At 42.3% G+C, this 21194-nt stretch overlaps 1 protein-coding gene across 8 annotated transcripts in view; it reads left to right on the forward strand.

Moving 5' to 3' along the window:
* The first annotated feature begins 7340 nt into the window (after positions 1 to 7340).
* The window catches only part of LOC134211461 (uncharacterized), a 161467-nt gene continuing 147613 nt past the window's right edge, over positions 7341 to 21194 (forward strand). For 2 of the 8 annotated variants that reach the window (XM_062688336.1, XM_062688337.1), the window contains exons 1-4: positions 7341 to 7935; positions 8249 to 8666; positions 8919 to 9301; positions 10798 to 11119. In XM_062688336.1, coding sequence (XP_062544320.1) covers positions 8396 to 8666; positions 8919 to 9301; positions 10798 to 11119 — 976 coding nt within the window. In that variant the 5' untranslated portion in view covers positions 7341 to 7935; positions 8249 to 8395. Of the gene's footprint in view, positions 7936 to 8202; positions 8667 to 8918; positions 9302 to 10797; positions 11120 to 21194 lie in introns of all 8 variants that reach the window. The other 6 variants (XM_062688331.1, XM_062688338.1, XM_062688332.1 and 3 more) reach the window with 5 other exon arrangements.

Raw genomic sequence — 21194 nt, forward strand, 5'->3', positions numbered from 1 at the left:
AAGTAAATTGATGAATATATTTTAATATTTTTTCAGCATATACTGTTATTGGCAAACGCTCTATATTGTCGAATAGAGCTCCCTATTATTCACCTTACCCACTAACACAAATATTCCTTCCCGAGAGTAGTATGGGTTCCCTGAATCTTCACTAGTAGATGTTGAACTAACATTCCTTCCCTTCATTCCGTGATTGTAAGGACGTGGCCAGGTATACAACTGCTACTGTATAGGAAAAGGTACTAATCCCAAGTACCAATTTGCGACAATATACAGTAGATTGCTCAATTGAGCATTGTATAGCCACCCACGATTTGTACAATCACATATGCTATGCTATGCTATGCTAATACTTCGACAGTTCCATTTTTGAAGCCAGCTGCTTCAGGAGAACAGTCAGAATAGGAAGAACAGTTTTGACAATGTTATTCACGGGGTCGGAAGCATCAAAGAAGTTGAGGATGAGCTCCACGATGCCAGAAAGTGTGAACATTGGAGCGCTCGGGAGTTCTTCTGCTCGCTCTCTATGATCCCTTTCTGGCTGAGAAATCGGGGCAATCTGGGATTCTGGGGCATCTGGGATTTTAGATGTTCCTGGAAGCGGTGGAAACTCTCGATCATCCCGATGTGAAACCACAAAAGTTGATCTATTTTGAGTATTTCCAACCACTTTGAATTTGACCATGTTGGATTGGGGCTCACTTTGCGGCTGTTTTCTAGGCTTTTTCGAGGGTCACTGGCTCTGTTTTATTACCTTCCTCGTTGAGTCATTGAAAACAAAGGGAACCCCATTTCCAACCTCGGAGTCAGAGCTACCTTGATCATCCAAAGGAAGAGACGAGTAGATGGTGTCAGAAACGACTGGAGAAGCGGCCTTCCTCAACATTTCGTCGTAACTTCGTCGAGAACGCTGCTGGAGAGACCGCTTCTGGTGAATTTCGCTGCTGTATGTACATTGGGCAAGCTTCAAGAGCGTGTAGAGGGCTTTCGTTACAATAGACACATTCCAGACACGTCTTGCACGCCCCTCCACATGTTTCTCTCTGCATGATGCACAGCGAGGTTTATTGCAGCAGTACTGAGCGGTGTGGCCCAGCTGCTTGCAATTAACACAATTCATCACCTTCGGTACGTATAGACGAACAGGTAGACGAAGTTTGCCAATCACTACGACGTCAGACGGACCCAGAAAAGGTGACGCAGAAAGAGTCAGACGGGGAATAAATCCGCTTCTCTCCCTCCTGCGACACCGAATACATTTGTTTGCAATCCAGTATCGCAACAGGAGGCAAAGAAACGTTCTTGAAACGACCGAAACCTTGTTTCAAATCGTCGCATGTCATACTTCCCTCCGTCACCACCCCCGCGATCTCACACACTGCTGACGGTAAATAGACCTTATATTCGAGAGTGAGAAGATCGCAGGTGGCAATCTCGTTGGCCTGTTTGCGATCACTGACCGTGACGCGAAGCTTACTGGACCCAACCATGTAAATGGTCGTGACAGACGAGAATCGCTTTTCCAGATCTTTGCTGATCTGGCTGATATTCAAACGTTAGCCTTTGGGTCGAAAGAAAACAACATACGGCCCACTAGAGTCGTGAGGATAGACCTTGGGACGGGGGCTGGTTGCTGGTGTCCATTTCGTTTTGGTTTGGAACACCCGAATGCAACGAAACATTAGACATGGAATACCCCCACCATCTTCGCCTTCGCGCATTGCGGACGCGAAATGCGCCGATGTAGCGAGGCACAATCCATTTTAAAACTAAACAATTATCACAAGGACAGAAAAAAAAACACACACACAAAATTATTACAAAAAAAACTATTCCAACAAAATGGAGAAGAGAGGGGAACAATGAGAGGGAGCACAAGTAAATACTTGCGTTCACACTGCTGTGTCGCCGGCTAACAGTTCTGGCAGCACACACTGGCTGGATGGACACTCGCCGGTGGTGCGGTCGAAGCGAACCACGCTGTTGTTGGTGTTCTCGCCGCACACAACACTACAACTGGGTGGATGGATGGTGACAGGACGGCAGCGTCTGTGTTGGTGGAGACGCACGATGGATGATGACTGACGGCTTGGGACGATGATGCCTGCGCCTGCGATGGACGCAGAATAAACTGCAAAGTTTTGCGTAGTCTTGCAAAACCAAGGAAATGGCTACTTAACTGCTTCAGCCAAGCACCACTTCCACTCAAGCACTATGCTTCAAAACACTTTCGGAAAAAAAAACCGCTAGGTACCTGTACTGCCGTGAATCGCATATTTGTCCCATATGAATAGGAAACTCAGCAAAGATGGGACAGGTATGCGCTTCACGGCAGTGTACTTCAGAAAAAAACCGAATGAGAAGCAGACCGTACGCGGACTTACAACCGTCTCGCACGGATGCTCGACGTGGAATGAAAAAAAAGCTACTTTGATATTTTTGAAAATTTGGCCACCACGTGGTGGATTGTGGCGATGAATGCTTTGATAGCACGTGCTTTTCCCACTGCGGAGAAATTTTTCACATCTTTGAGAGCCTTGGAAAATGATCACAAAAGTTGTAATTTTGTTGCAAGGCACAATATATGATTATGGACTGAATAAATACAACACTACATACAGGGGTTAGACAGAATGATCGGAACAGGCAAAATGTTATCAAAATTCAAATGACCATAATTTCATGAAATATCAACCGATTTCTTTGGTTCTGACAGCATTCGACGGCAAATCAATCAAGTTTTGGAAAACTGGTTCAAATCCATGCCCAGACCACCGGACCTTAGAGATATTCCGCATTATTTGAGGGCATGTCAAAAATACTATTTTTTTTCACTTGGGTGGAGTATTGACCCATTTTATATTTTTTTTACAGAAACTAGAGCTTTTCATGAGTTGATTGATATGTTGGTGTCACAGGTCGGACAACAAACACCTGAGATATGGAGTAAGTAAGAAAAAAATGCTCAAGCTTTTCTTTTTCTTATTCGAATGAAATGCTTTTGAAATTCTTATGAATTTCCGAAGGAAGGTGTCCTAAGTTTCCAGAGGAATTTCCTTGGAAATTCAAAATGGATGTTCAAAAAAATGTCTATGGAAGATAAAAATAATTTACTTTGGAAACACGGGACTCTTTTGATAAGAAAATTATTTTGAGCTTTTTAGTGGAATGTTTTCACCTGTCATAAGACGAGTTTAAACAATCCCATTGAATTCCACCACTTAATTGTATCCTGACAGATACGTATTTCGACCTCAACAGTAAGGCCGTCTTCAGTGTCTTGTACTTGACTCGACTCGACGGAAGTCGAGTCAAGTACAAGACACTGAAGACGGCCTTACTGTTGAGGTCGAAATACGTATCTGTCAGGATACAATTAAGTGGTGGAATTCAATGGGATTGTTTAAACTCGTCTTATGACAGGTGAACACGGAACTCATTATCTCTAACCATTTTGGAAAATCCTAATAATATCAAGTAAAAAAATCCCGTAAAAAAGGAAAAATAAGATTTTTTAAATTAAAAATAATTGAAAATATTTTTTCGAGGAAATTCAGACTCAAGTAAACTTTTTTGAAAATTCCGAAGATTTTATTGAGAAAATTGAACGAATTGTCCGAGCAATATAAGAATACTCAAAGGATAATTACTCATGAATTCATTCAGATTTGACCGCCGTCGCCAATGACGATTTTCGGACCGATGCACACCTCTAGAGCAATTGTGATTCAAATATTTGCTCAGAAACACTGCGCCAAACACTGATGCATGGACGCTGTCTACGAGAGCAATAGCGTGCGTGCTATAATAGGTGGAATCGGTTTCACGGATTTCACAGAATCGACCATATCTCAGGTGTTTGTTGTCCGATCTGTGACGTCAACATATCAATCAACTCAGAAAAAGCTCTAGTTTCTGTAAAAAATATGAAAAGAGTGAACCGAGGGGTGCGCCACTCCCACGATGAGCCCTAGATGAAGCTTCTTTACATAAAGATTTTCGCGATTGGAATGATTTTTTCTTGCGATGAAACTTTTTATGTGCGATTAACGCGATCACTCGCGATAAAAGCGCGATACCGATGCGATCAACGAGGTTACGGTATGCAACTCCTCGAAAAATTTTACAACCCGAACCGCCAAAACTGCTATGACATTTCCAGTTGTCAGATACTCGATCAGTTTTAATCATCACAGTCCCGCTTGTCCGTGAACATTTCTCTCGTGTTTTCTGAGTTCCGGGTCTTTAGGTGTGTTCTCTGCTGCGTTCCGTTAGCCACTTGGCTGATATTTACGGTAAATCCGATAAACACTCTCGGAGTCATCTGTGGCATCTATGCAACGTGTGCCGGCGGCATCTAAGCAAGGTGTGCCGGGCCTATTTGTTAATGCCTGATCTGAAGCTGTTCTATCCTCTCAACCAGTAATAACATCATCCAGTCCCGCATCGCCATATTCATCTACTGCAAAGTTAGACTCTTCTAAAATCTTATCCAGTGCATTAGCAGCATCACTTCCACACTAGGCTTAGTGGCATCTTTTTTTACCCATTCGCAGTATTGGTGAAAGCGCACCCAACACTCGCTCTAATAGCAGACGATAAAGAAATTCGGAATCGGATGCTTCGCCATTTGTCTAAAGTTCATCCCCGAAATGATCATTGCAAGCTCGCCAAAACCCAAGAGCAATTATGGGACGATGAAAAATGCGAAAATGAAGGTGAATGTTTAATAGGACAATCTGTTGGGATTCGACCGATCAACTCGGTCATGCTTTTTGACTTAAGAAGTGTTTGAAAGCTTTAAGTTACCTCGTATCTTGAAAATTCATTTGACTTAATAACTTCCATTGAATCTGTGAAATAATTGTTCGTCAATAACGCCGCAGTCTACAGGGGCTTGCTGTGTATCTCATCTTCTCATGACTGTCAGATCACTCATCACTGTAACACAACACTTTACCTAGGTGTTTTATTTTCTGACCAAACAGGAGGTCAGTTTTGTATCGAAGCAACTGATCATTTGTATCGAATCTTTGAAATAAATATTTACATTACCAACATCGTGTTATGCAAAATGCACCAATCAACAGGTACACTAAAATTTCGTAAACTTTTTCTTGATTGCAAAGCTTTCGTAAGCTTCTGACAGAGCCAATGGACATGGCATGCTAGTCAAGTGTAATTCTATCTTCTTAAATCAAAATGTTTACAAAAAGCAGTGAAATTTGAAATCATGATAGGGAAAAGACGATTTTGGCAGGTTTTGTGCTATTATTGTCAGGGGGTTTTGTCGACCAAATTTGATGAAATTCAGCCATAATATTATTTGATACACAAAGAATGTTTAGTCCAAATTTGAGCATAATCAGTCATAAAAACCCCCCTGTCAATAATAGAACAAAACCTTCCAAAGTCGCCATTTCCCCTAGTTGGATTGCAACTTTTTGTTTCAAATTTAGTATTTTTTCCTGTTTCTAGAAAATTAAAAATCTTAAAGTAAAGCCGAAATGTTTTAAATATTCAGCTCTCGGTTTGATCTTATTCAGACTATTTCAAAGAATATGTTCCTGAGAAACTGATGAGGATTTTCAAATTATCGCAAAATTATGTGAGCATAGACTCTTATAAAGTGAATCAAATTAAATCGTTGTTTTAACTTAGAGAGCTAAGAGAACAAACTTAGCAAGTAAAGCAGTATATAACCTCATCAGAGTTATTGGTATAGATAGTAGAATCTATAGATGAGCGAAAGCTTGACTGAGTCGATTTTTTGCCCGTGCACACGCGCGTATGACGTCACAGCCCTTAACGTTTCCATTGAAATCGTGACGTCATACTCGTTTGGAGACACGTTTGACAGTTCGTTTGGAGACAGAGGATTTATCTTCGCTCATCTATATATTCCACTATCTATAGTTATTGGTATTGCTTTTCTAAAAAAATAAATAAAATAATACAACTAATTTGAACACAGCTTGACTCGAAGACTTATTTCTGATCAACATGATTATTTTGTGCTGAAAACTCAGATGTGAATAGGTACGTTATGTGGAGTATTTTGATACGAAAAATGTTTTGGAGGTAACCACTTTTCTTTCGATGGGACTCGAATCCACGACCCTCAGTACGCTAAATTGGTGATTTTAACGAAGGACCTCCTTCAAAGCACCAGTCTATGGTTACCTCCAATACAGTTAAACCTCCATGAGTCGATGTTCTATGACTCGATATCGACTCATGGAAGCAAATTATGCCATATTAAAAAATATTTTCTGGGCTACTGTGATGGTCCCTTCAAACAGCTTCCCGAGGCTTTTCTATTCCACATCTCGATATTTCCATGAGTCGATGGTCCCTTCAATATCGACTCATGGAGGTTTGACTGTACATATTTCAAATCAAAATCTTCTACATTATGTAAATATTCTCACATCTGAGTTTCCAGAACATAGTAAATTCGGGTACTCCAATACCCGAAAAAGTAGCAATTAACTGTGATTGAACCACAATTATTTTATTTCTAAAATAGATTTGAGCACATTTTGGGCAATCAAAACATACGATTCGTAATTGTTGCAATTTTACATTTAAGATTTTTAGAATATCGTTTTTTCAGTGTTCTATCCATTAAAATAAAATATTGAATTTATTATTAAAAAGTTTGAAAGAAAGAAAGGAACATTTTTCAATGATTTGTAGATTTATCAAATATAGTTCCAAACAACTTTTGCTATATGTCACTTGAAATTGATATCAGAATGATCTAGTGACAACATAAACTGGATTTGGGAAAAGATCTACTTAATTTTTGTACCTCACACACACGCCATGCACTAAGATCATATAATTCAGCTGGAATGCGACTAAATAATAAATATTAAAGGGTAAATCTTTTTGTTATATCAACTTTATTAAAAACTTTGAAGAGTTTTGTATGAAACTTGACGAAAATTTCTTTTTTCCCGGTACATGTCCTGAATTCCCGGTTTTCCCGCGTTTACTCTGGCTTGCCCCTTATGGTCATTTGAATGTTGTTAAAATTTTGCCTGTCCCGATCATTCTGTCCAACCCCTGTAACTTTTATTGTTCTGTGTTCAGGCTAAAGGATGAGAAACCGCAGCAAGAATGCAAAAAATCGGCTACTGTTAGTCAGTTTCCTTCATTTATTTCTAGTTTAATGGCTTAGAAAATCTGCACCATCTCCCCTTACCTAAATACATAGGTACATAGGTACTGCAGACCATAAACAACAACAAACCTTTGCAAAAAAGCAAATCGTTCTGGACCACTCTGCTAATCGAACCGTTAGATCGCTTTCAATCCAAGTAGCCAATCGATAACAATCCCTTTTGTGTCAGCAAATCAACAAACAACTTTGTTTATTCCGATCAATCTCCCCCTTTTCATTAGTTTTCGTCGTCGGTCGTTAGTCATCCGCACTCTCCGGCCGGTACCGTGTGCTGCCAAGTGGAATAAAACGGGACACGTCCCCAAGACCGGGTCATTCCTTTTGTCGCAAGCGTGGGCGCTCCTCCGTAGCGGCATAGTTTGGCGGCGAGTGCGTGTCGTTCGTAGTTTCCCGCTTGCCGCGAATCCCACGTGTCCTATCAAATAAATCATCCTTTGACACGTCTCCTGGGGGCTTTTTCTCAACCGAAGGAGAGAGAGAGAGAGACTGGAGCGCGTAGCAAACAAGCCATTGAATAGGAACAAAAAGTTGCTCGTGGGTTGTAAAGCACCATTATGGGGCCTTGATTCCGCATAATTTCATCATTACGAGTCGCCGCAATCACAATTTCACCTTTCTGTCTGGTTGGTTCTCTTGGAACCCATAATCAAATAAATTCGGGTAGGTATCCGGACGGAAGGGAGAACCCTTTTTTTCTGACCAGACACTGGTGCTACTAGGGTATGTTTGAGAAGGAGGCAAGACAAGTAAGAATTCAAAATTTATAGTGTTGTTTATATATTTTGTTTAGTTAACAATTTTAATTTTGTCTAATAGTTTAATATTTTATAGTTATATAGTTTAAATATTAATAGTTACGTAAACCGTTTACAATATTTATTTCAGTAAGGTCAAGGAAGTTAGTTTTACAAAATACCTATGTTGTGTTTTTGCATTTTGCTCAACGCAAGATTTTCCCTTAAAAAGTTCTTTCTTTCCATAAAAAAATCTGTTCTGCATGTTGTTTATAACAGTGAAGAACAGTTCGGCAAATTTAAGGACGTGAGTTTTAATCCCCAGCTACGCCAATGTGTTTACATCGTCGGCTATAGAGCTTCAACGATACCGAGGGTTATAAATCTGAATTCATGCAATTCAGAGGATCAAGCACAAAAAAAAGAGACTAACAAAACACACGATTCGAGTCAGTGACCGTGAAGTTTTATAATGAATCAAAATTATGTGCAAAAATGCGAAGAATATTTGGAAAATATACCTCCCCAAAAGGAAACGTTGTCGTCGCCGGTTCCGGGTCAGCAACGTGTTGATTCGACTTGCGTGAATCGAAGAATAGCAGCCACCACCACCCCTACCGCCATCAATGGTGGTCGAGGTCAGGCGGCGTCCCGAAAACTGGTCCCGGGACAGCCGTTCGTTCGAGGAAAACTGTCAATCAATAACCGTGGAGGCGTCGATGTGCCAGGATCAATTGGAAAAGGTATGTCTTTAAATGGTACGTTGGAAAATTCAACGTGGATATCTGATTAGTTGCTCTAGTCTTAGGACGAATTTTTTCACCACCGTTTAACTCTTAATCGTTGCTTACCCAAACGCTTAAACCTGGTTTAAGCACTAAGCGGAGGAGAAGAAATCGGCCCTTAGTTAGTATGTTAGACGTTAGTGTGGAAACTACAAAACCATTATCGTAATATACGATTTATATTACTTCTATTTTACATATTTCAAAAAGTTAAGAAAACATCGAACCTGAATCAGCAGAAGAAGCAAACGGACTCTAAATTTATTCGCTCGTGCCATCGCCCGGATCAACAACAGCCCGAACGTCTGCAACGAATCCTTCTCGATAAGGCACCATGCGTCCGCACCGGGCCGAACGTTGGTACTGGAGCGCGCGGAAGGGAAAATGCCAGCGATAATGTCAATCAGCCTGACAACGTGAAACCGTCGTTGGTGGCCTCTGCTTCCAAGCTCAAGGGAAATTACGCGATCGGGGCCGTTGAGGCCGAACTTGGGCGGCAGCAGCAGAATGCAAAAAGCGTAACAACCGACAGCTGGGATGGAATACTGACGTCTACGAATACGGGAATGTCGCTGGCGCAGATCAAATCTAAGGTAAAGGTAAAGGAGAGGATGTTTCTCGTAAAAGTGGGCCGTATCCTTCCATGGAGTGATGGCCAAGAAATAGCTTGTCAGTTTTGGGGATGCTTCTATGTGAACGTGATACTGTTAGTGAGTGATTTACGCCAGTGATGGCAGCCGAAATTAATCCCTAAAGAGCATTTTACATTTTTGTCTATCGTTGTGCGACATTGAATCAAGATTTGAAATGACGAAACTATCACAAAATGAGATTTTTTTTTCTAAAATAATTGCAATTGTGTATGCGTTAAATACGGCAACGCTTCTCTAGAGCTCCGAATCTGACCCGGACCCAAGGGGTCATTGGTTGGATTGCATTCGAGCGTATTATGTATATCATCCAGAAAAGAAGTGACATTTCTCCTTCATTTCCCGTCGGACGCATCAAAGCAAAAATTAATCTAATTTAATCCGGTCCAGTGAAATGGTAAGACAAATGGTCGCTCTCTCCAACTGACGACCGACGACGCACACACATTGATAGACATTTTCTTTGCGAATGATAAGGAAACATAAGATAAGGGATGCTTCTGACGTTACCTTTGATTGCTGCTTTTTCTTTTATCTTGTCTTCTCCACCCTCTTTCTTCATCCAACGATCCAGCTTCAAACGAGCGTAGGAGTAGAAAGTATATTGCTGCGAGGGATGACGTCGTGAAAGTGATTTGTTATTTTACCTGGAAAAAGATTATGAGAGAAGGATGTTAGTATAAATGCACATTAGCGTAGCGAGGATTAATGTGGAATTTGCAAAGGAATAATATTTCAGTGCTTGATGGCCAATTCGCGTCATTATATGATTCATGTTTATATTGCATTAATTGTGACATCTGACACAAACACAGACAAACAACGACTCATTTGTATCCATAGATCAGTGCAAAAAAATCCATTGAAACCCGAATTACACATCCCAGTTCTCTTCAGCTGTGTCAGTTGATCCGGTTATCCGAATTAGTATGATATTTGAATTATGGATTTTAACATGGTTCTGTGTATTGTAAGAACCCGTACGTGCTAACTTTCAACTACACACCGACTGATTAAAATTATTTTATTGTCTCTATTTTTTCAAAAAAAAAACTTTTAGTCATTTTGGGTTAAAACTGCAATAACTTAAATAACATTTTCTATGACAGAAATGTAATTTTACTCAGTCGGTAAAGAGATAGGAAGTTAGCGTGTATAGAAGTGAGCTATGTAGAAGACACTAACCTTATATCCAATAATGTGTACGAGAAAGGCAAACATTGTGCATGCGGAAAGCACTTTGATATAATTGCTACGCCAATGTAAATGATTAGCCTGGGGGATATTAAAGTTCGCTTTCAAGCTCGTGACGTGATTATAACGTTTCCTTTGAAAAAAGTTTAATTTGAAATATAACTCCCACGGCGGAACGCAAATATTGTCATCCATCTTAAATCAAATATCCACACATTTTTTTCCCTCTTTTCTCTTCCGCCTAGGAGCGCTCTCATCACATTGAATCATCATCCATCGGTGTCCCACCAGGACCACCTTCAACTTCAACATCAACAGCATCGTCATCGTGCTCCATGACAAGACCAACCAGCTCGATAGTGGCCGTTCCTCCGCAGCCACGGCGCCCACCGGCCGTGGCTCCCCAGCAACTTTCCCGGAAAATGGCGTTATGCAAGTCATCGGAGCTGGAAACTGACGGTATTAATTTATTCCGTTTCGATCCACTGAGGACCCTTCAATTTTTAACGCTCGAGCTCAAGTCCAAGCTGAAAGCACTCAATTCCTCCACTACTGGCAGTAGCCCAGGTAAGTTGAATACCTACTCCCATCGAGTGGTAAATTTAATTTTCATCTCCGGTTGGGTGGCTTCGCCCGGCAGAAGAAGCAGTTCACTACCGGATGAGTTCAGTTTCCGGTCCGGCTACTCGAACGATGTGTTGTAGTGCACGGAACTGTAGCAGTAGCAGTTGGTGTTCGTCCGAATCTATGGATGTGGTACCTACGCCGTGGTGATGACTTGTCTTGTCACTGGTCAACCAGAACTGAAGTTGATATGGAAATGATTGATATGTAAGAGATAATATCCCGACTAGGAAGGCGACACAAGATTATAACATGATTGTAACAACATCAGTTATTTATAACAACCGTTGATACAATCGAGTTATGATAAGTTATTATCACATTTTTTCTTATCAAAATTATAACAGTTTTTTTATTGTCTTCATTAGGGAGACTTTCAGCCCGCGGCTGGCTCGTCTCCGAGAATTAATTATGTTTCATTGGTTTGTTAGAAAATTTAGTTATTTTAACAACATCCTGAACTACGTTTATAACAGCAGAACTCAGATACACAATATGATATAAATTTGTTATTCTCTCTTGATTGGGATGCTTATCAATGTTGAATTGACGCAGGTAGCAGTAAGGGTAACATTTGGAAAATTCGAATGGAAATATTTTTTATGTTTCTGTGAGATTGCTGATCAATGCAATTATTTGTAAACCACATCGTTTGCAAGACAATTGTTTTTAAATGTACTTGCCTGCTATTTTCACTAGTCGGATTGCCTAATTGAGCATGAGCATTAGCATGACGACCGTGCATTTCGTAGTTGCTACTCCGTGATTGAACGAACAATCGCAATTGCACAGAGTCAGGGAACCAATGGATGGAAGCATGGGATTTACTCTCCAACCTCAATGTGCACAGTACGGTGGTGCAAAGGGCCGACTTGAAAGATCTCCATCCTGAGCGTTGCCCAGCTATCGCTTTAACCTGTTCGACACTTTCGATCCCGAATTTCTGTTGCTATCGGCCTCTGGTAACAACGACGATGAAGCTCGTTGTTTGAGATCCAGTTGTGAGGCCACCAGGCCCGAATTAAATACCGCAGGCATCTGTTGATGAACACCTGCAGCCGTTGAGTGTTCTCCACTGATACACACCATGTTTCGCTAGCGCACAGATTTCTAGTCAGAGTTGAAAATTCGTATTTTGGTGCGTTCACTTTCTGCCTGTTTTTCCAGATATTTCTTAAACTCGCAAAGGCAGCCCTTGCTTTCTTGATCCGTGCGCCTATGTCAATCTTGGTACCGCCGTCTGACGCAATTTGGCTACCAAGATATTGGAAGCTTTCAACATTCTCCACTGGTTGCCCGGCTACTGTGAAACTGGAAGGGGTCACCGTGTTTACATCCAACGATTTGGTTTTGTTGACGTTGATGACTAAATCTGCCGAAGAGGATCGCTCGGCAAGGTCACTGTGTTTACTTTGCATATCAGAGCGCCGTTGAGCGAGGAGTGCAACGTCATCAGCCAATTCAAAGTCGTTTAGGTGCTCCATGGTTATAGGCTGCCATAACAGCCCGCGGTTCGGTTCACGGTCAATCGCATCTACCAGTATCTCGTCGATTACGATGAGGAATAGTAACGGTGATAGAATACATCCTTGCCTCACACCAGCTACGACCCGGATAGGGTCGGACAAGACCCCATTGTGCAGCACTCTACACGAGAAGGCCTCGTACTGTGCCTTGATGAGGCCGATGATTTTCTCAGGAACCCCCTTGCTGATCATGCCGAGGTGGTGCTGGCCTGGCTGGCACTTGAAAATGTTGTTCGAAGTGCTCGAACCAGCGCACAATGGTCGGAACCCGTGATTTAGTGAACTTAATTATTTTATGCCCAAACGGCTGATATGATCTAAATAGTGTCTTCAGAAAAAAAAAATCACAAAAATAGTGCCCATATTTGAGTGGGTTTTACTTTTCAATAGTACCTACTATTGAAAAAGTTGAAAATTTAACTTTTTCACAAACGTGATTAAAAAAAGTTTCTTCTACAAAGTTGTAGATCTAGTAAAAATATAACATTTTGCTATAGAAACTTTTTTCCTACGATGAATACTTTTGGAGATATGAGCGTTTTTTATGGAAACTCCCTTAAATTTTGTATTTTTGGTATAACTTTTTTTCTAAGCAAAACTCAGATTCGTGATGTTCTACAAAAATGTGAGCACTAAAAAACTACGCGTTTTGATATATATTAAACTTTGCAACGACAATTATATCAAAAGTTATGAAACTTTTAAAGTCAATTTTACACTGATTTCAATTACGTATAGGGGAGAAGGTGGCAAACCAAATCGCAAGGTCAGGTACTCTACTGAAAGTTCAGACTTCATACTATGAAGTAGTGAAAGTTTCGTGAGTGCCAATTTATTATCGAAGAATTGGCGTAGCTCACAAGTTTGGAATTTTCTATAGAAAAAACACTATTTTTCAATTATATGCATTTAGGAGAGTGTGGCACACCGGGACACAATGTCAGGCACATTTTAGAAAGTTTTTTCTTTATGGTTTGAAAGTGTTATTGTTCAGTGTTTGCCAATTCACACACAAACAACTAGGGTCGGCTTCCACAGTACCTGAGAGGGAGCCCTCGAAACTACGCATCAAATTAAATAAATACTGTCGTCAGACAAAATACAAAATATAAATAAATTTAAAACAAGAAAATAACAACCAAAGCGTGCGCCACCTGAAAGGTCAAATTTTGTTCTGCGTTGTTATGTTGCCTTAGAGAATTGGATTGCATTGGTTTTGTCTTGCACTGTCAGCTAGATCTCGGCTAAGCTTGACACGCAATTTTTATAAACCTGTTTCTCACTCTCTCAAATATTAAATGTGGCTTAAAAATTTATAAATATTATTCACTTAATTAGCGCCCACGAAATATCTATCACTACTATTCAATGCAGAACAAGCTATCACATAACTATTCGACAATGTTTGCCATCTCTCTCCCTGCCTTCATCTGTGACATCCGCCACTACACATAACTACTTATTCAATGTTTATTAAGTAATTTCATAGTTACCAATTTCCAGGATTCTATACTAAACTACTATTTATGCATTTGTATATCCAACAAACCTGCTTGATAGTACTCTTATGCCATAAGAAAATTTATTTGACCAGACCGACAAATGATCCCAGCCATATCGACATTGCAGTCAAACATCTAACCACTATAGGTCGAGAAAGGTCATAACTTCTTCCATATACGCATATACGCATATAAAATTAACGATGTAGATTTGCTTGTTCTGCGTCTCGACTGACCCGAGAATTGTCGATTTCGACACGTCTCACGTAAAACGACCGTGTATTTCAGATGGGAGGTATCGACAATTGTCACTTCATTCGAAACGCTTCACCTCATACGAGACGCAGAATAAGCACAAGTTGTCAAAGGTAAAACACTATTGTTACAATTCTAGTTATGTATGTGTGAATTGGCACTCACCAAACCTTCACATCTTTAAACTATAGAATGAGAACTTTCTAAAATGTGCCTGACATTGTGTCCCGGTGTGCCACCCTATCCCCTATACGCATCTTATTGAAAAATAGTGTATTTTTCTAAATAAAACTCCATACTTTTGAATTATGCCAATTCTTTGTTTATGAATTGGCACTCACGAAACTTTCACTACTTTATACTATGAAGTCTGAACTTTCAGAAGAGTACTTGACATTGTGATTCGGTTTGCCACCTTCTCCCCTATACGCAATTGAAATCAGTGTGAAATTGACTTTAAAAGTTTCATAACTTTTGATATAGTTGTCGTAGCAAAGTTTTATATTTATCAAAACGCGTAGTTTTTTAGTACTCACATTTTTGTAGAACATCACAAATCTGAGTTTTGTTCAGAAAAAAAGTTAAAATAAAAATACAAAATTCAAGGGAGTTTCCATAAAAAACGCTCATATCTCCAAGGGTATTCATCGTAGGAAAAAAGTTTCTATAGCAAAATGTCATATTTTTGCTAGATCTACAACTTTGCCGAAGAAACCTTGTTTTTATCACATTCGTGAAAAAAGTTAGAATTTCAACTTTTTCAATAGTAGGTACTATTGAAAAATAAAATCCACTCAAATATGGGCAATATTTTTGTGATTTTTTTCTCTGAAGACACTATTAAGATCATATCAGCCGTTTGGGCACAAAATAATTAAGTTCATCAAATCACGGGTTCCGACCATTGTGCAGCGTTTCAGCTGGTCAGCTGGGTCGGTCAATAACTGATCATTCGTGTCTTTCACAGGCATCGTTGCATTCATCTTCGCCCCGCTTAAGCATCGTGAGATATCGTAGAGGAGGCGAATGTCCCTGGTTGCGGCAGCGCTCTCTCCTTCGTCGGCCAGAGAGTCTGCCCACGCTCGCTTGTCCCGTCGACATGAGCATTTTACTTTCTTCTCAAGAGTCGAGTATCGGCTAAGACTTTGGCTCCTCTGGTTTTTGATCACTTTATCGCGGCTTTGGCTTCTCTTTGCTCCTCTATCTTCCTCCAGGTCTCATCGGTAATCCATTGTTTTCTCAGGGTGCGCAGTTCACCCAGCTCTAGTATTTGGAATGTTCGATAACGGCGCTGGTCACGTCCTCACGGTATATGGGAAGGAATTGATGATGCAATTACTCGCCCACTGGAAGCCGAGAACACCTCTGCACTCGCCACGAGTTCATGCGGAATTTTATTGGAATCTGGGGCTTAGGTTCAATCGCAGAGGTTCGTCTTGGTTAACGGATTGCCAATGTGATAGTAATGAAAGGGTGGTATATTCTAATTGAATGTCGAAACGAGCTTTTTGCCTTTCTCGTATACTAAGTATACGGTAAGGGTATGATCGCTCCAAAAACAAACTTTTTATAGAAGGCCCGGAGACCCATAGTGTTATATACCAATCGACTCAGTTCGACGAATCGAGGTGATGTCTGTGTGTGTGTGTGTGTGTGTGTGTGTGTGTGTGTGTGTGTGTGTGTGTGTGTGTGTGTGTGTGTGTGTGTGTGTGTTTTTTTTTTCTTCCTAAACAATGGAGGGGGAATCTGCTCAACAGACATCCTGGGTTGACCAGGAAGTGCAGGGTTAGGGATCACCGAGGGAGGCAGGACTACATTCCCGACCCGCTAAACCGTTTCCATTGCCGCCAAGCCCATAGTCCCTTCGGTACAACCAGAAAGTAATGCTTCAAAGGGGGGCCAGTGCACAACGCACCCTCGAGGTTAGCTGCGTGTCCTTGCAGCACCGAACATCGTAACACGCTTGAAGAACACCATGGTATCGTGCCAGCGCGTTGCCGGCTTTCCAGGTGGCCTTACCACGCCCTATGTCCTCGGAAGGTGGGAAGGGTCGACTTCGCGCCTGCTTCCCTCTGCACGACTGGTATCAAGAATGATGATGCCGCGTGCACCCCAAATTGACCTTTCTGCGATATGGCCTATTCGCCAGCACACAGAGGGACTTGCCGACGCGGTGCCTACGCCTGCCCCAGCCTTGACGAGGACCCCTTTCCGTCCTCGGGCTCGGAACCCGCCCGGTTGACCAACGCCGCGAAAGCGACGATACCATGTTGTTCTTCGCGCGGCCACTTGTTCGGTAAAAGGATCGAGTTCGACCACAGAGCATATGACGACCGGTATGACCCATGAAGCCGACTCCGATTTCTTGGACCACCTCTTATTTGCGCCTGAACTAGCCATCCTTGAGTCCACGCGCCACCTTCTATGTAGCTCCGAGACAATTTGGGCGATAGTTGATAAAACGACGTTCCAGCCAACTTCATCTTTACACATCCTCCGAACTAGATTGTCCGGGGTAGTGTCCAGACCACATGTGGCAAGCATGTGGTCACGAATTGCGCGAAAACGTGAGCACACGAACAACACGTGTTCCGCCGTTTCCTCTAAACCTGCGCACACCAAACACTCGGGCGAGGCCGAGCAAGCCAGCTGCGTTACCTGCATTTTGATTTTGCAGCACGCTTAAACGCCGGGCACATCGAATCCCCCATGGGGTGCTTGCTGTTCACAGCTTTGCTGGAACAAATCAAACAATTGGGAGGGTTCGTGCAGCATTGTGCCTTATGTCCCTCTAATCCGCAGCGTCGGCAGAGATTGCTTCTGTCAGGGCCTTTGCAGTCCCATTGCTTGTGCCCCGGTTCCAGGCACTTGAAGCAAACTTCGGGTTGCTCGTATATGCGCACAGGGCATACCGACCATCCCACTTTGACGCTCCCTAACTTGACTACCTTGGAGGCGTCCGCTGCAGATAGCCGAAACAATGCTACCTGTGTCCCTGCCAGACCTTTCCGTAGCCGAACGGCTGCGGTGGGCGTCTCCAATTAACACTGTAGCCGCAGTGCCGTGACGAGCTCTTCGACTTCGACTTAGATTCACATCCTTCGTGAGTGCCCTCACCTTGACCGTCTCGCCTAGGACTTCCTCCTTCCTCCTTCTTCCTCCGTGTGTGTGTGTGTGTGTGTGTGTGTGTGTGTGTGTGTGCGCAAAACTACTCAAAAATGTCACTCATTTTTGGGCACTCATCCTCAACCGATTTGCTCGCAACAAGTTGCATTTGACGCAGAATCCTGTCCCATTGTTTCCCTATTTGAAATTGGTCAGATCGGACTATGGGATCAGAAGTTATGGCCAAAATACAAATTCATACGAAAAATTCGCGTAAAAAATATCACTCATTTTTCGGGAACTTATTCTCAACCGATTTGCTCGCAACAAGTTGCATTCGATGCAGAATCCTGTCCCATTGTTTCCAATTTGAAATTGGACAGATCGAACTATGGCATCAGAAGTTATGGCCAAAATACAAATTCATACGAAAAAATCGCGTAAAAAATGTCACTCATTTTTCGGGCACTTATCCTCAACTCGCAACAAGTTGCATTCGACGCGGAATGCTGTCCCATTATTTCCTATTTGAAATTGGCCAGATCGAACTATGGGATCGAAAGTTATGGCCAAAATACAAATTCATACGAAAAAATCGCGTAAAAAATGTCACTCATTTTTCGGGCACTTATCCTCAACTCGCAACAAGTTGCATTCGACGCGGAATGCTGTCCCATTATTTCCTATTTGAAATTGGCCAGATCGAACAATGGGATCGAAAGTTATGGCCAAAATACAAATTCATACGAAAAAATCGCGTAAAAAATGTCACTCATTTTCCGGGCACTTATCCTCAATCGATTTGCTCACAACAAGTTGCATTCGACGTAGAATCCTGTCCCGTTGTTTGCTATTGAAAATTGGCCATATCGGAATATGGGATCGAAAATTATACCATTTTTTTATGAAAAAATCGCTAAAAAAATGTCACTCATTTTTCAGGCACTTTTCCTCAACCGATTTGCTCGCATTAAATTGCATTCGACGCAGAATGTCTCATATTTTCTTATTGAAAATTAGCCAGATCGGACTATGGGCTTAGATGTTATGGTCAAATTACTATTTATTGTGAAAAAGAGTTCAAAAAAGTCTAGCTCACTTTCTTAGCACTTAGACTTCATCTATTCCCAAGCAACACAATGTCAACAAATCTGGTTGCAGTAACCATATTGTGACTGAATCCGGTCATATATAAGTTACTGGGATTGATGTGCAATATGTGTGCTTCTCAGGTCGCTCGCAACAGATTGCATTCGACGCAGAATCTTGTCCCATTGTTTCCTATAGAAACTTGGCCGGATCGTACAATTCTGTCAAAAGTTATGGCGAAAATACTAATTTTAAAACTACTAAATAAAATGCCATTTTTTGCTCTTATGCTCATCCGATTTGTTTGCAACAAATTGCGTTTGGCGAGAATTTTTTTATGCATATAAACAAATATGAAAGATAAGACCAATCCACATATTGGTGTTATTTGAGATTTTTCCAAACCTTTTGAACGAACGAGAAAGGCACCATCACCGCTAGGTGGATTAATCTGGGTTTTTTTCGTTAATTTTGTATTCTAACCTGTATTGCCTGCTAGAACTAATCAAGTTGTAGATATAGGGATAGAAGAAGATGGAAACGGTATGAAAGCCCATTTTTAGTTCTAGCGATTGCTAGAACATGAGATAGGAGATTTGAACGCTCAGGTTGGCCAAGAGGAGGAGTTTAGACCGACTATTGGGAAGTTCAGCGCACACCGGCTGACGGACGAAAACGGCCTACGACTAATTGATTTCGCTGCCTCCAAGAATATGGCCATTCGCAGCATCTACTTCCAACACAGCCTCCCGTATCGGTACACCTGGAGATCACCACTGCAAACAGAATCACAAATCGACCACGTTCTGATTGATGGACGGCACTTCTCCGACATTATCGACGTAAGGACATAAGGACATATCGTGGCGCTAACATCGACTCTGACCACTATCTGGTGACGGTGGAACTGCGCCCAAAACTATCCGTCATCAACAATGTTCGGTACCGACGACCGCTGCGGTACGATCTAGAGCGACTGAAGCCACCTGATGTCGCCACTGCATACGCGCAGTATCTCGGGCGGCGTTGCCGGAAGAGGATGAGCTCGATGTGGCCCCTCTTGAGGACTGCTGGAATACAATCAAAGCAGCCAGACAGATTCTGGAGAAGAAGGACGTTGCGCGGGCGGTCGCGCTGCAGCAAGGTACCCGGCAGAACGTGGAACGTTATAGACGGAAGCGGAGACAGCAGACCCGCCTTTTCGGGAGAAGAAACGCCGCCTGGAAGAAGCGGAGTGCGAGGAGATGGAACAGCTGTGCCGTTCCCAAGAAACACGCAAATTCTACCAGAAGCTCAACGCATCCCGCAAAGGCTTCGTGCCGCGAGCCGAAATGTGCCGGGATAAGGATGGGAGCATCTTGACGAACGATTGTGTGGTGATCGAAAGGATGAAGCAGCACTACGAGGAACATTTGAATGGCGCTGAGAGTACAGGCAGTGAAAGTCAAGGCAGCGGAGGAGATGACTACGTCAGCTCAGCGGACGATGGAAGCCAATCAGCCCCCACCTTGAGGGAAGTTAAGGATGCCATCCAACAGCTAGAGACCAATAAAGCAGCTGGTTAGAATGGTATCGGACCTGAGCTCAGCAAGATGGGCCGGAAAAGCTAGCCAGTTTCCTGCACAAACTGTTGTCAGAATCTGGGAAACTGAACAACTACCGGAGGAGTGAAAGGAAGGGGTTATATGCCCCATCTACAAGAAAGGCGACAAGTTGGAGTGTGAGAACTTTCGAGCAATCACCACACTTAATGCCGCCTACAAAGTGATATTCCAGATCATCTTTCGTCGTCTGTGACCATTAGTGAATGAGTTCGTGGGAAGTTATCAAGCCGGCTTCGTTGACGGCCGCTCGACAACGGACCAGATCTTTGGTCCGACGGTAAATCCGCACCATCTGTTCGTTGATGTCAAGGCGGCATACGACAGTATAGACCGCGTAGAGCTATGGATAATTATGAACGAGAACAGCTTCTCTGGGAAGCTTACCAGACTGATCAAAGCAACGGTGGATGGATGTGCAAAACTGTGTGAAGATTTCGGGTGAACACTCCAGTTTGTTCGGATCGCGCCAGGGACTAAGACAAGGTGATGGACTTTCGTGCCTGTTGTCCAACATTGCGCTAGAAGGCGTCATGTGGAGAGCCGGGTGGGTGTAACAGATCAACAGATCCCGTCAATTTATTTGTTCCGCGGATGACATGGACATTTTCGGCCGAACATTTGCAAAGGTTGCAGAACTGTACACCCGCCTGAAACGTGAAGCAACAAAAGTTGGACTGGTGGTGAATGCGTCAAAGACGAAGTACAGACGGGGATACCTTCGAGGTGGTCGAGGAATTCGTCTACCTCGGATCCTTGCTAACGGCTGATAACAATGTTAGTCGTGAAATACGAATGCGCATCATCAGTGGAAGTCGGGCCTACTACAGGCTCCAGAAGAAACTGCGGTCAAAAAAGATTCGACACCGCACCAAATGTGTCATGTACAAGACGCTAATAAGACCGGTTGTCCTCTACGGACATGAAACATGGACAATGC

The sequence above is a fragment of the Armigeres subalbatus genome, chromosome 2, assembly GCF_024139115.2.
Source record: "Armigeres subalbatus isolate Guangzhou_Male chromosome 2, GZ_Asu_2, whole genome shotgun sequence".
Lineage (NCBI taxonomy): Eukaryota > Metazoa > Arthropoda > Insecta > Diptera > Culicidae > Armigeres > Armigeres subalbatus.